The 15844-nt window shown below is 37.5% G+C and overlaps 1 protein-coding gene across 1 annotated transcript; it reads right to left on the bottom strand.

Moving 5' to 3' along the window:
* Positions 1 to 3833: 3833 nt before the first annotated feature.
* stoml1 (stomatin (EPB72)-like 1) lies at positions 3834 to 14881 on the bottom strand. Its single transcript, NM_001110032.1, is given in 7 exon segments — positions 3834 to 4545; positions 4892 to 5074; positions 7704 to 7914; positions 9802 to 10005; positions 13501 to 13650; positions 13730 to 13836; positions 14568 to 14881. Coding segments are annotated over 7 exon segments (1233 nt in total). The 5' UTR covers positions 14746 to 14881; the 3' UTR covers positions 3834 to 4345.
* Between the last annotated feature and the right edge of the window lie 963 nt (positions 14882 to 15844).

Below are 15844 nucleotides of genomic sequence, written 5' to 3'. Positions count from 1 at the left end.
TTTTCTTGTCGGCTTAGTCCCTTTATTAATCCGGGGTCGCCACAGCGGAACGAACCGCCAACTTATCCAGCAAGTTTTTACGCAGCGGATGCCCTTCCAGCTGCAACCCATTTCTGGGATATATATATATATATATATATATATATATATATATATATATATATATATATATATATATATATATATATATATATATATATATATATGCTGCAAACATTTATTGGTGTAATAATGGTTGTAATAATACAACTCAATGTTTCCTAAATGTGAATCTAAGGTCTCGTTTACACTGTCAGGTCATGATGGCCAATTCCGATTAGTTTTGTTGCCTATATCTGATTAATTTGCCTGTCCGCTTGCACATTCTTTTAATTGTAACCCATATCACAATACACATTGATTCATGTGTTTACACTTGCCACACATTTTATGACGTCGCGCATGTGTAAAGGTGGGTTCTAGCATCTGCGCCACACTAGCCATGATGGAAAAAGTTGTCTTGCTTTTAGCTCTCCAAAATATGTAAAGTTCGCCCAACTTTAAAATGTTTTTGAGCTGGAGGAGGAGGGAAAGGGCCATCATAGCAGCTTGTGTTTATGGTTTATATATGGTGTCCTCCACCATTTGTGGGAATGAGAGAGATCTCAGGTCTGGTGGGAGCAAATTGTAGCGACTGACCACTTTCCTCCTCCATGTATCCTTTGTTGTTTACCACGTCAGCGTCTCCACACACGATCTTCCTTCAAAGTCATTAAATCGCAGAGAAGTTCCACATTGTTGCAAGTTTAATGACATACAAAACGGAATGCCTCAATAAATCCGATCTGCTTGTTTACATGCTAGTCATGTTGTCTTATATCTGATTTATTTCAAAATATGAATGAGGCCTGAAACCAATCTCTTAGTATCTGAATACATGCGTTTTTTTCCTGTTTACACGGTCATAGAACAAATACGATCTGTCTTACATATGAGCAAAAAATCGAAATTAGGTCACATTTAACTGGCATTGTAATGGGTCTTAGTAATTTTAAGATGGCCTTTTTTTACTTGTGCACCCTCTACTGACACTATACTGAGTAGAAAATGCTACCGAACAAAGTCGTTTGTGTGTGTGTCTGCACAAAGTTTGTCTTGATTGAATGAATGAAAGAATAAGGATGTAAAAATGGAACATGGTCAAATTTATTTGTCAATCTACACTGTAACGTAAATTCCGCTTTTAAATAATAGGTCACCTGAGCCACATCTGCGTTCAAAATGGCTGTAAAAATACTTTGAAAGTAAAATACGCCTGAGAGAGAGATGACTTAAACACTTTGATGTTGATGTTGAAACCTTCGAAAGGAATAGGGCAGAGGGGGATAACTGGTAATAGAACACAGCCAGGAACTACGTTTCTAACTACAGCTCTACAGGTGTAGTTGCAAGTGTACAAGTTTGCAACACTGTTTGCGAATGTTCATGAGAATGATCGATTTGGGAAACGGCAAACCAACAAACTATGTTTATAACGACGGAACTTGCGACCTTACTTGGCTAACCATGGTTTTCGGAAACAGCCCAGAGCAGTTTGTGTTCCAGTAAAAAGGGCCTTCATCTAAAATAAACTTAACAGCACGTTTGAAAACTAAAAGGGTCTGCTGTTACATTAAATAACTAATCAAACAAAATTGGTCAACAGGAAATTGGAAAAAGATTTGATTTACTGAGTCTTGAGTGATGGGTAAAAGGTAATCACAATCAATCGTGTTAAAAATAAAATTTTGGGTAAGACTGTTTTGATGGTCAATTTGACGTAACATGGGGGCGGAGCCAAGAGCTCCCCCACTCAGAATTTGGCAACAGAGAGGCAGACAGAGAGAAGCAACATGAGTGAGAGGACCAGCATTCAACTGTACATGTACAACTCATATACAGACCAAGCAGAGTACAAAATCATTTGTGTCTTTGTATAGTTTTACAGCCAACTGTGTGCTAGTTTAAAGTTCTGAGCTTGTACACCGCGACTAATAACCACGCACACTGAATTAACTATTAACTTTGACTGACACACCTGATGCGCCGGACACACCAGACACGCACATTCGGATGTTATTTAAAAAAAAAAAAGATTCAGACGGAGCTCTGAGGCGTGGCAAAAATATGAAGTGTCCCGAATCGTTGCTGGGTGCTGCAGACAGCTTCCGACTTGAAGCACCGTTGTGTGTACCCTGATCGAAACCTATGTTTACAATTCTAAAATGCATGGTGCTGCTTGGCGCGACGCTCCTGGTGTGCGTCCTGCAGGCAAGTTCATTATTTTATTTCCAATGTAGAGACATGCATGTGAGGCAATGCGCTCGCACTTTCCAGCTGCACCAAGTTAAGATCACAGGGAGCTTCTGTGACCACGAGAAATGCAAAGGCTGAAGTTTAAGGTAGAAGCAATGAAAAGTACACGTTTGCAAACCTACCTACAAACAAACTAAGTTACAAACAATAATTCCCATACGGTGAATGTTGATCTTGTGCTGAGCCCAATGAGCCCTACATCTAAAAATAGAGTAAGGGTTTTCCTTTAGTGACATCGCTTGACTCACACGTTGAATATGGCGGACAGGAAATGACAAACTGAGGATATGGTGATGCGCTCCTGTCAATCAATATTGGTGGGCGGGGGGACCGCACTCCTACATCAACTTGCGGTCGATCTAAAAAACGCTTAAATTGGTCCACCGTTTTTATGTTTTGTAAATTACAAAAAAAAAGGGCTGTGTGTGTTTATATCACCCCAATATGACGGTCTATACACAATAACTACACACATGTCTGTCCAAACAGCTTGAAAAAAGCTTGAATATTTCACCATAGGTACTCTTTAATATCTGTTGATACTGCTCCTTCATAAGACATTTAACTGACTAAGAAACTTTGCAAGTGTCCATAACCCTTAACTCAACCCTAACCCCAACCTAACAGTCTACTCATAATTTATTGAGAATTATTTTTCATGTAGATGCAATGTAACTTAAATTCAACAAACAGACAATCAAAATAAAGTGTGACCAAATTTTGTTTTGGCATGACCTTGTAGCTGTGAGGTAGCATGATCGCCTCACAGCAAGAAGGTCGCTGGTTCGAGCCATGGCTGGGTCAGTTGACATTTCTGTGTGGAGTTTGCATGTTCTCCCCATGTTGGTGGGGTTTCTTCCAGGTGCTCCGGTTTCCCCCACAGTCCAAAGACATGGGCAATAGGTGAATTGAATATGCTAAATTGGCTTTAGTGTGTGTGTGTGTGTGTGTGAATGCAAGAGTGTATGGGTTCTTCCCAGTGTGCCACGTAAAACATTTGCTCGGTTCATTCCACTGTGGCAAGTTGTTGCAAGTTGCTGCTAAGGGTGGTCCAAGCAGTTAACAACTAATATTTACTCGTTTAATGATCTAAAACATTAAAGTGTGACAAACATGCAAAAAAGGGAAATCATGAAGGGGCAAACACATTTTCACACTACTGTATGTGTGTATTGCAAATGTACAATATATATATATGTAATACACAAATATCATACATCAAAATTAACATTTATTTTGGATGCCATTAATCTTTTCCTAGGGCATTACACACACTCTTTTTAGATGCATGAATTAACAGCACTTTGACGTTACTCGTGGTTTTAGTAGAATAACCTTGATTAGTTTTTTGTAAAAACAGTCCAAGGGCCTCACATACGAGAAAGTCAAGGGTCAAGAGACAGTCAGCCTTGGACAAGGCGGCGAATCTGCCTACAAACACAAACCTCAAGGATGTTGCTAAGTGTGTGTGGAGGGATTCAGAAATCACTGGCCCTCAATAGAGTAAATATTTTTATTAGAAAATTAAATGAGCAATAATTAAATTATTATAAATAAAATTAGCAATAATCTGTTGTGTACTAAGATGAATTAAAATGCTTGAAAAACTTCACATTTTTATAAACAACTTTGACAAACAAGGAAATGAAATGCTTTGTATGCTTCCACAATCAAAAATGGCTGTTTATTCACCATTTTCTCACCCTTAAGTGTTTTCAAACTTGTTTAAGTTTCTTCACTTAAACACAAAATAACGTATTTTGAAGATTGTTGTAAATTGATACACATTGACATTTATATTCAGGGAAAAATACTATGTAAGACAATAGCAACTGATTTCCAACATTCTTCAAAATAACTTTAAGTTTAGGGTGAGCACTCATTTTCTGGGTGAACAATCCCTTAAATTTGACATATAACCCAAGTATTTAAACATTTGCAGTGCAAACCTTGATATAAATATTTTGTAAAAGCCTTGAATTAAATAAAACCATAGCAAATGCAAAGTGTGTCATCTAGCCTTAAGAAGTTTGATGAGTGTGTTGAGCTTCATAGCGGTGTTCAGATCTCCCTGTACTCTCAGTCTGCCGCTGCTGTAGGCTGCAAACGGTTGCAGGCTTCCCTGAAACATGGCCAACAGATCCTGTTCACTCATGCACAGAGAAACATCCGGCTCTCTCTGGAGGACGCCTGCGCCACACGCTCCACGACCTGAACACACACACACACAAAGAGAGAAATGCTGAGGCGACATTCAACTGACTCCATGAGCCACCTTTTTTTCCTAATGACAATTGAAGCAGAAAATACAAGTAAAAAGTAGACATACAATTATTATGTATTTAGACATAAATACAAGTTGCTGATGTTGCAGGCCAGACTCAAACCCAAATCATCCATGCAAGCATCACCACATATCACCATTCACTAATTTGTGGCTTTTCAGTCATGTTTTTTGACTAAAGTAAAAAAAGGATGTAAAAGGCTGAATTTGCTCTGGTAAACTTTCTTTTTGCTTTAAATACCGCCTTTCTCATATAATAAAGCTCAGTCTTACCTTGTGTCAGGTCCACATAGTAGCTGCTGGTCTGTCCAGAGTTAGTTGTGATGTGAAAGTGGAAACAGGCTCCAACCTGATGAACCAGCTCTTCTGAGAGAACTGATCTGACTGTTTCTATCAGTTCGTTCACACTGCTTACAGATGAAACCGCATGCAGCTCATCAGAGAAACTCACTGTATCTGAAAGCAAACATAAATGAGGTCCCATTTATTTACTAGTCTAACTACCAATGTACCGATAGCTGATTTTCCATTATTGCACAGTACCATTTTAAGAACAGTCCGGTATGGTTTCAGTTGTGTTTCCATGTGAGTCTGATACAGCGGACCATGATTTTAAACCATTCTCAGTCCAGAATTCTAGGTACAGTTTGAAAACCGTGCTGGATTGTGCCCGACTGGTAAAGCGTATGGCATACCTACTCTGTTCCCTGACTGCCTGTTTCAACATAACCGGCTAGGTTAGGGGTGTCAAAATCAGTTCCTGAAGGCCCACAGCCCAACACACGCCCCTGTAGGTTTCAAACAAGTTTGAAAGACTCAATTAGTAAGATCAGGTGTGTTTAATTAGGGTTGGAACTAAACTGTGCAGAGCTGCGGCCATCCAGGAACTGAGTTTGACACCTTTGGGCTAGGTGGAATAGCACTTATTATTATAATAACATTTTATTTTTATTCAATGATGTACAGTTGAAGTCAGAATTATTAGCCCCCCTGAGTTATTAGCCTCCCTGTTTATTTTTTCTCCAATTTCTGTTTGACGGAGAGAAGATTTTTTTAACACTTTTCTGAACATAATAGTTTTAATAACTCATTTATAATAACTGATTTATTTTATCTTAGCCATAATGATAGTAAATAATATTTGACTAGATATTTATCAAGACACTTCTATACAGCTTAAAGTGACATTTAAAGGCTTAACTAGGTTAGATAGGTTAACTAGGCAGTTTAGGGTAATTAAGCAAGTTATTGTATATTGATGGTTTGTTCTGTAGACTATCGGAAAAAAAAATTGCCTAAAGAGGTTAATAATTTTATGCTTAAAATGGTGTTTAAAAAATTCAAAACTGCTTTTATTCTAGTTAAAATAAAACAAATAAGACTTTCTCCAGAACAAAAAATATCATCAGACATACTGTGAAAATGTCTTTGCTCTGTATAACATAATGTAACATAATTTAGGAAATATAAAAAAAATAAAAAGGGTAAAAAATTCAAAGGGGGGCTAATAATTCTGACTTCAACTGTATATATTAGAAATTAGGAAATATCTGATATCTGAAATTTCTAATCATGTATTATATCTCTACACCAGATCTACACCAAAATGGGAGTAACCTCTTTCTTAACAAGTTTGTGGACATTCAAGCGGTTGCTGTCGTGTGATTTGCATTTGAATATGGGGGTGGAAATTTATAAGGTCAGATAGGACTGACTGTATATCACGTTTGTTTTATACAGATTAGTAATAATAATAATAATAACAATTCCTTCCATTTACTTTTCTTGACACTCACTCTATACACAATTTCCTCATCTACCCCCAGTGTGCAGCATCAGCCTAGATGACGCAACGGCAGCCATTTTGCGCCAGACCACACACCACACACCAGCTGATTGGTGGAGAGCAGACAGAGTGATTAAGCCAATTATGATATGAGGATGCTTAGGAGGCCATAATAGACAGAGGCCAGTGAGCAAATTTAGTAGGGTTAAACCCCTACTCTTTTTCAAAGAACATCCTGGGATTTTTAACGACCACTTCTTATCTGAAAGACAGCGCTCACAGAGCAGTGGAGAGTCCCTTAGACTATACTGGGGCGTTAGGACAAACACAGACCACCCCCTGCTGGCCTCACTAACACCACTTCCGGCAGCCACCTAGCTTTCCCATTTGGTCTCCCATCCAAGTACTGACCAAGCGCAGCCCTGCTTAGCTTCAGTGGGCGAGTATGTAAGAGTTGCAGAGAGCTAGCTGTTACAAAAAAGATTACAAAACCAAAAACATGTGTTTTTAAGCACAGTTGGTTTGTTTATAAATAGGGATTTTGAGCTTTGTGCAGATATATTTCTCATGCATGTGAGGGATGTATTCACTAAGATTCCAGTGCTTTCGCTGACTCCAGAGGATTCACAACAATGAAGCTGCAAAAACTATTGTAAATACAAATATCTAGACTGAGCCCCTTCCCTAGAGAATCGTCAGTCTCATATCAATAACATCTGAATCAAATCTGTGCTCATCGAATTGAGAAACAAATCGTAATAAAATCAAAGTGGGTTGAATTGAAAGCTAATGCATGGAATATTGCCGAATATGCTTAGGATACGTGGTTCTCAAAGTGAGGGTCGAGACCCCCCAGGGGGTTACGAGACAATGATGGGGGGTTGCTTGAAGATTTCGAAAATATAAAATAAATTTTTATTAAACTACTAGAATTACGATATTTTATCCATAACCTACAGAAGAGGCCATAGCTCTTCTATATTTTGTGACCCCTGGGGTAATTATGTAATTATAAAGATAAAGCACATTGATTTTAAGGCACTAGGTTAAACTTTTTTCACTCATGTACAGTAAACATAAATACAGGCCACAACTGAACATGGAGGATGGTCTCTGAGTGGCGTTCTTCAAAATTAAAGGATGAACAGACTTGAGCCTATTGGTATATGTGCGCCGGTGTGTAGGGTTTTTATATTTATAAACACCTCAGAGGATATTGGGGGTCATGACTCACAAGTCACTGGCATTGTAATTTTGGGGGTGATGGGCTGAAAACTTTGAACCCCTGCAGTAGATCACCTTGAGCGCATTGAGATGCAGTCGTCTGGCTCAGGAAATGCATTGCAAGCTGCTGAATGGGTCCAGTGAGACCTTCCAGTCCCGGAACGGAGGGAGGCATAATGAGGGGACCTGAGTGACCGCCGTCTGGTTCTCGGAGTACACCCTCCAGAATCAGCTCCACACGGTCCACCTCTAGCCCCCACGGCTTCGTCATCTCATTCATGTCCATCTGAAACACACAACAATTACAGATACAGTACTGTACAGTACAAATGTCTTAGAACTTTTCATTTTTAATATGGTTTTAATAGTGGTCTCTTGATGACTGTGAAGGTCATCAGTTCACCGAATTCACTGCTGTTTACTGAGTGTAACCACAGGTACAGGGACACTGGAGTGTTTTAGTCACGTCGATCAGCTGGTTTGTCTATAAGCTGTCATACGAGCGATCAGCGGCTTTGAAACGCTCAAGTGTCTCTGTATTTTCCTAGTAAACAGCAGTGAGTTCGGTGTACTGATGACCTTCATGAAAAGTCACAGTCATTTCTGTTGAGCAAGTGAACAAAATGGCAAATCAGCGCTGTTTAAAAACGTGCTCAAATGTTAGCAGGAAATGGACATTTTTTCAATTTCAGTATCGAATGGTACTGAATTCCAGTATCATGCAACCCAAGCTCATGGCTGCATTTATTTAATCCAAAAGACAGCAAATAACTGCGATGTTGTTAATAATAAAATAAATTTACCAGTAACATTTTTATATTTAAATATATCTTCAAAGTGAATTTTTCCTCATCATTTCTCTAGTTTCACATAATCATCAGAAATAATCATGAAAAATTTCTCATTATCATTGTTAAAAATTATTATTATAACACTGAATTAAAACAAGAACTGAATGAATTGAATTTGGACATCTGCAACCCTCACATGGTCGCCCACTGAAGCTAATTAGGGCTGCACCCAGTCAGAACCTGGATGGTAGACCACATTGCTGCAGGAAGTGGTTCTAGTGAGACCAGTAGGGGGCACTCAACCTGTGGTCTGTTTCGGTCCTAACGCCCCAGTATATTGATGGTGACTCTATACCGTGAGCGTTGTCTTTCGGATGAGAAGTTAAACTGAGGTCCTGGCTCTCTCTGGTGATTAAAAATCCCAGGATGTCATTCGAAAAAGAATAGGGGTTTAATCACGGCATCCTGGCCAAATTTGCCCACTGGCCTTTGTCTATCATGGCCTCAAACCATTCCCATATCAAAATTGGCTTTGTCACTTCATTGGCTTCGTCTCCTCTCCACCAATCATCTAGTGTGTGGTGTGGCACAATATGGCTGCCGTCGCAGTAATATGCAGGTGGATGCTGCACACAGTAGGTGGATGAGGAGAATCCCCCCAATGTGTAAAGTGCTTTGAGTGTCTAGAAAAGTGCTATATAAATATAAGAAATTATTATTATTATTATTATTAATGATATTATTATCTGATTTGATTGCCACTCTTAATAATATTACTGAATTTATCATATTTTTGATCAAATAATTGCAGTTTAAATGGAAAAAAACATTATGTACTTATGTGTTTTATGTTTTAATAGCAAAATAAGTCATTATATAATTTCAGGTTTATTCCGTAAACGCATTTCTTCCCAATCTAAAATTAAAACATCCCTTCTAATGGTTGTGCATGAAAAATAAAGAAGCAGCGTTTTCAGACATATTTGTATCAGTTTTTATAAAACACAATATTCAAGGATTAACCTGCGAAGAGTTAATAAATTAATATTTGGAATGAAAATAACTGAAAACATTTCTTATTTTGGACAATTATCATTTTCTACGTCTAAATGAAAACATCTGTATTTTAATTTCAAAAGATATCAGACCTTTGTAGACAAAATAGAAAAGCACAAAAAATAAAACTATAATTTACTCAAACTTCCTCATAAATTCAGTAAATCCACTTGAGAACCATCACTGTACCAACCATCGAATCAACCTCTTAACTGTTTTAAGATGTATTAAATATCTATAATAAGCATTACTTTATAATATTATAAATAATAAATAAATACTAATCTTGGAAAAAAAAAAAGTCATATTTGTTATGCGTCTCTCACCCCGAGATGTTCCCCCAGTTTGAGTCTGTCGGTCTGGATCTCCCTCAGGCTCTTCTTGCTCAGGCTGGTCATCATGGCGTTCTGTGCTGTGAGACGAGTGGAAGAGTTCAGATCCTGCACTGCCACCACTGACATCACTGGACTCCAGATCCGGAACTGAATATCTGCTCCAACCGACACCAGACCGCCATCTTTAGTGCATACCTTTGGCCAGAAAACTCGGTTACAGGGAAAGGAAAAACATTCAGCAGGAAAACCAGAGCGAGTGCTGTGGTGCTCCACATTTGGTGTGAATCAAGCATAAGCATATTTCTTTCAAGCAGTGGGGCTGGGCAATTAATTAAAGGCAAATTTCATGTGCATTTCGTCAGTAAAGCCAGTTCTATTAAACCTCCAGCATGTGTTTTCATACGGACCAGCATTTACTATCGAGTCGTACTAGTTTAATCAAACACTAATGAATTCAACATGATTATACTGTGTTAATAAGTTGGTTATACCAAGCAGCTATCATATACCACACATAATAACATGTTTTTACTCCAAACTCAATTCATAACTTCAGTCGAGCGTATAAAATAAATCCTTCTGTCAGCACGATAGCCCAGTAGCTAGTGTAATGACATAAGGTGCTGCATGCTCCGGTCATTCAGAGTTCGAATACGGGCTCGTGGACCTTTCCTGAACCTACCCCTTTCTCTCTCCCACTTTACTTGCTGTCAACCTACTGTCCTTTCGAATAAAGTTAAAAATGACAAAAATAATTCTTGTGAGATGGTTCCCTGCTTATATAATTATTAGTCATGTTGAATCAATGGAAGTAGCTAAATCTTTTGTTCAGTCAGTAACGCTGTGGGATTTTTCTGGGTTGCTTCTTTGTGGGTAGGGTTTTGCAGCTAGACGATAGTACCCTGTATCGACAATAGACAAAGATATCGCTGATAGCTGAGACTTATGACAATTTTAAAGACAATATTTAGCTTGTTTGTAGACCCATTACATGTTTTACTTAAATTATTGAATAAAATAAATAGTATTATTATTTGTAATCTTCATCATTAATATTAAAGGAACCACAAATAATTTGACAACTTCAGATGTTTACATCAACGTTACTTGACCAGCTCTCTTGCGTGCATGCTCTCTTTCTCACTCAGCAGTTGTTAAATCGTGCACTGCACTTGAGAGCACAGCTACATCTCACAGCAAATTAGTTTGCAACTTTGTTGCATAAAAATAATAGGCTAAATAACAAAACTGGATTGAGGGTGCTTTCAGACCTACACTTTTGTTTCGGAACGTATCTCGTTTGCCCAGATAGCACGGTTCGATTAGCATATGTTAACAGGGCAATCGCGCTCTGTTCCGCGCCAAAGTAATCGCTCCGAGATCGCTTGAATGAGGTGGTCTCGGCTCGATTGAAACGAACCCTGGAGCGGTTCGATTGCAGTGGGAAAGCCATCCGATCCGAGCGCGGTTATATCACAGTGTTTTATGGATATGTAATAGGCTTACGGCTATATGAATAGAGAATTATGAGCAGGGCGGGAAGTTTCGCGAGTCTCCGGATGCCCGCAAACGAGTGATGATCTCCCGGTAATCTCGCGTCTCCCTCCCGGTCCTCAAATAGGCATCGTCTCCTCAGACACGTCGCGCGCGCATCCTGTCAATCACCACCAAACCACCACCTCTCCTGACAGCTTACAGCGGGACGCTGCAAAATAAACCCTGACACTCTGACCAATGTGAGGATAGTTTACTCGCACGTGATTTGTTTTAGCTCTTTTGGTCCGATTAGAAGCTTTGCAGTGTGAAAGCGAACCGCTCCAAGAGCAAAGAGCAACAATGTAACATTTGTAATCTCTGTTTCGGAACAACTGAATCGATTCACAGGTGTGAAAGCACCCTTAATTAACAAACAAGTTAAATAAAGCTATTTGTAAAAATTGAAACAAATGAAAAAGAAAATGAAGAAACTATGCTGAAATGTTCTGGAATACACAATTATTGGTCATTTGAAACAGCACTCTTGCAAGTTTCTCTCTTGCTATATTTATCTATTATTTATTTATTATTAAGTTATTAATCTTTCATTTATATCCATTATTAAAAGCCTTTTACGTTTTAAGGTGGTATATGGCCTATTTTTTCAGTGCATGCTTTGACTGCTTATTTAAATACATGGAATATGTGTGTCTTATTTGTGTTTAACTCAATGGAATGATAAACACAAACATGCGCATTGGTTTAGAAAATAACATATTTATTTAATTTTAAACTGCTAGGCCTTTATTTATTTATAGCAGTGGTTCTCAAACTTTTTTCATTAAGTACCACCTCAGAAAAAAAAATTCTGTCCAAGTACCACCAAAATGAGCAGTATTGAAATACAGTAGCGTGATAGGCCCAGTAAAGCAGTTTCAACTCTGCACAGCTAAAAAAACGTGGCAAATTACCTCAGAAATATAGGCTATAAGTCATATATGGCATATTATATACATAATTTTTGATAAATTTTGAAATATATGTAGCATGTACATGACATATTTCATTCCTCCGCGTACCACTAGAAGGAAGCCCACGTACCACTAGTGGTACACTTACCACAGTTTTAAAACCACTGATTTATAGGCTATGCATGTAGATTTTATTAGTTTATTTAAACTAGCCTATATACATTAAACTAAATTACAACCTGCATTTTGCCATTCGTTTTGGCTTTAAGGAATTATTGAACAGATTATTAATAACTAATTAAAGAAAATTTTACTGAGCTCAGTGAAGTTTCATATGTAGGCCTACAGTCAAAAAATAGCCAGTCTAAAATGAAACTATTTCTCTTATTAGAAAACAATAAACACATATCCCAAAGCGCAACATTGTGTTAGATTTTAGCAAACACAAATGTGACAGTTTGATGACTTTTGTGATGATGATCAGACCTGAAACCACGTCGCACTCGCGACGAGTCTGCGGTCGGCAAGTCCTTCCGTCTGAAAGGACCTTAATGTGTCGATGTTTCTCCCGTCGTAAATAAATAGCATTTCATTTGCCTTTAATCCAGTTATATTAGATCCATTTTGCGGCATTCCCACTGATAATGGCATGGACAAGAAGTCACCATCTTGTCCCGTGCCGCACTGTTGCATCGAGTTTGAAATAAGTTATTTTGCCTATTTAGCTGTATGAGAACAGTAATTTGCATTGGTTTGAATTATTTTTCAAGATAAAATGTATTGCAAATGAAGTAGATTATTAAATAAGTAAAAATAAATAAATAAATAAATAAATAAAACAGGCAAAAGGTAAATACATTTAAAAATGGTTAAATAAATGAACAAATAAGTAAACATAACACTATTTCGCCCCTATGCGATAGTATTGTGTATCGCGATCTCACAGGGAGACGATATGGCAATCTGAAAAGTACATTGCACAACACTATTTGTGGGTATTCAGAGGTACCGCGTGATATCACCCTTAGGCCTTTAGAGGAGATTTACTAGATAACAATATTGTGCCTTCCTGAAACAATGTGCGTGACAATCGCAGCTTTGCTTGACCTTGTTTGCAATTTAATTTCGATTAATCGCCCAGCCCTACCAAGCAGTCATACTATGCACTATAAGTTTTAATTTCATCCAAACTGTAATGGTGCAGGACTTGGAGTTTAGAAATGTCTGGTATTTTTTATTGTACCTTGCAGGGAGGGATGTTAAAAGCTCTGGTCCGCAGGTCAACTCTCTGCCACTGATCAATGAAGGGCAGGATCAGAACCACTCCTGGACCTTTAGGAGGACGGATCCGGCCCAGGCGGAACACAACTACCCTCTCATAGTTTGGTACAACCTGAAAAAAAAAAGTGGCCATTTAATTTGTGCTTAACAAAGAAGATCAGAACAGTTCTAATAATGTACTTAGAACTAACCTTAAGAACAAACCATCCAGATATGGGAAAAGTAACAAAGGTAAACAAGAAAACCAAAAATGTTACGATCAAGTTGCAAAGCCAAGATAACAATCCTTGAGATTTATCTGAAATGAAAAACACAGAAATATCGCAATTAAGCATGTAAATCGTTAAATTGTGTATGTTCTTTGCATTTTTATTTATTTAGAATATAACATTTGTTAAATTTATATACACGTGTATAATAAGTTGAAGCAGTGTTTCCAATTTACAGAAATGACATCAGTCAACTATACTAAAAGATTCAATAAGAGTTAGCCACTGATATGTACTTAACCAAATACTAATAAAAATTTTTGTACCATCTCATATTCTGTATAATGTTAGTTGGGCACTGTAACTTATAATTACAGAATTATTAACACTGTAATTTGTGCATTATTATCCAAAAAATTAAACTCTGTCATTAGAAAATGTTTGGCTTTTGACTTTAGCTAAGCTGTTTTAAAACATGACATACTGTACAAATTAATATACATGTAAATGCATTAAGTTCCGAATTATTATGCAAATCGGATTTAAGTGTCATCATTTTTCTTTTTTTTTTTTTTTTTTTTTTGGTTTTTAATCAAAATCAGGGGTGGTAACTTATTGTCTGACAGTGCTATTTGGATCACTGAAATCAATCTCTGACACCTGAGATAATTAGAGTAATATATTGTATATAAATAACTAAATATTCTTTTTACACTGCTATTACATTTGATATAAGTTATAATACAGTGTTTTACTACTTTAACTTCATATTTACACAATCAATATGTGCACTGTAATACTGACAACTACTAGTGAATACCTGTGTAGTCGTTTTGATGGACTTTAGGCACATAATCAAAAGAGTGTCCTCTGTGATCATGATGACTGTTATTAAATGGAGAATGAGATGAAAACAGTCCAGGAGTTTCACCATAACCGCTCTCTCCCTGCGACAGACACTGATATTCATAACCCGAAGATTTCCCGAATAGACTCATGCCTGGACTGGATATATCGTGCTTTCCCGTGAGGAATATAATCCTATATTCATGTGGAAAAACGCTATTTTGAGCTCAATTCATGCCAGGAGAGTCAAAACAAAATGCACTTCCGCGTTTTGCGTCGCATAAACTTACGTCATTTGATTGAACTAAAACGAGTCAAATGGCGCCCTCTTAAGTAAAGGAGGTCACCTGCATAGTGGTTGGAGGGTTGTAAAGGAATATTTCACCAAAAAAATGAAAATTTACTTACTGTCAGTGGTGTAACAAATACAAATACTCAAACTACTGTATTTCAGTAGTTTTTCTAAGGAATCATAGTTTTCTAAGTAGTTTTAAAAATGCACTTTTACCTTTCCTTGAGTACATTTTTACTGCAGTATCGTTACTCCACTACTTACCTTCAACATGCAGTGACTACTTATATAGGGATAAGAAAAATCAGTCCTGTGATTCCTGTCTAATCAAATCACACATAAAAGATAAATCGCATGAACTACCTTAAGAAAGACATTGGACAATTTAGTACTTTGGAAGCACTAAAAGTGTACAAGAAGATGTCCCAAATCTTTACATGGATTGATCCAGAGACTGTTGAGATGCATGTCACTGGTGAGAAGATGACGTATGATACGTTTACTATATGATGACCGAAGTGGCCTCAAAGGCAGGCACAGGATGTCAACATACCGTCAGATTGACATTGTACCCCAGCGTCGTGGGGATGTTATTTTTTGTTTGAAAATGAAAATCGAGTTGACGTCAGAACCTAATGTCAGTTCGACGTCAATGTCCCAACCTAAAAATCAACCAAATGCCAACGTCTAATGACATACTGTAACAGCTTGACGTTGTGTGGACGTTACCAATATGACATCTATCAGATATTGGATTTTGGTTGTCATACCTGACGAATAAATGTCAGTATTTGAGGTCAATATGACATTGGTTTAAGATGTTGGTTCCGTGTTGATATTTGTTACCTTCTAACACGACTTAAAATCAACCAAATATTAACGTCAATTGACATCTTTACTAGACATAAAAATAACATTGTCCTTAGATGCTGTCTAGACATTTAATTTTGGTCACTTGA

This window comes from Danio rerio, chromosome 25 (assembly GCF_052040795.2).
Source record: "Danio rerio strain M-AB ecotype USA chromosome 25, GRCz13ab, whole genome shotgun sequence".
NCBI lineage: Eukaryota > Metazoa > Chordata > Actinopteri > Cypriniformes > Danionidae > Danio > Danio rerio.
The sequence above is the reverse complement of the archived record's forward strand: the minus strand, read 5'-3'. Positions and strand labels throughout refer to the sequence as shown.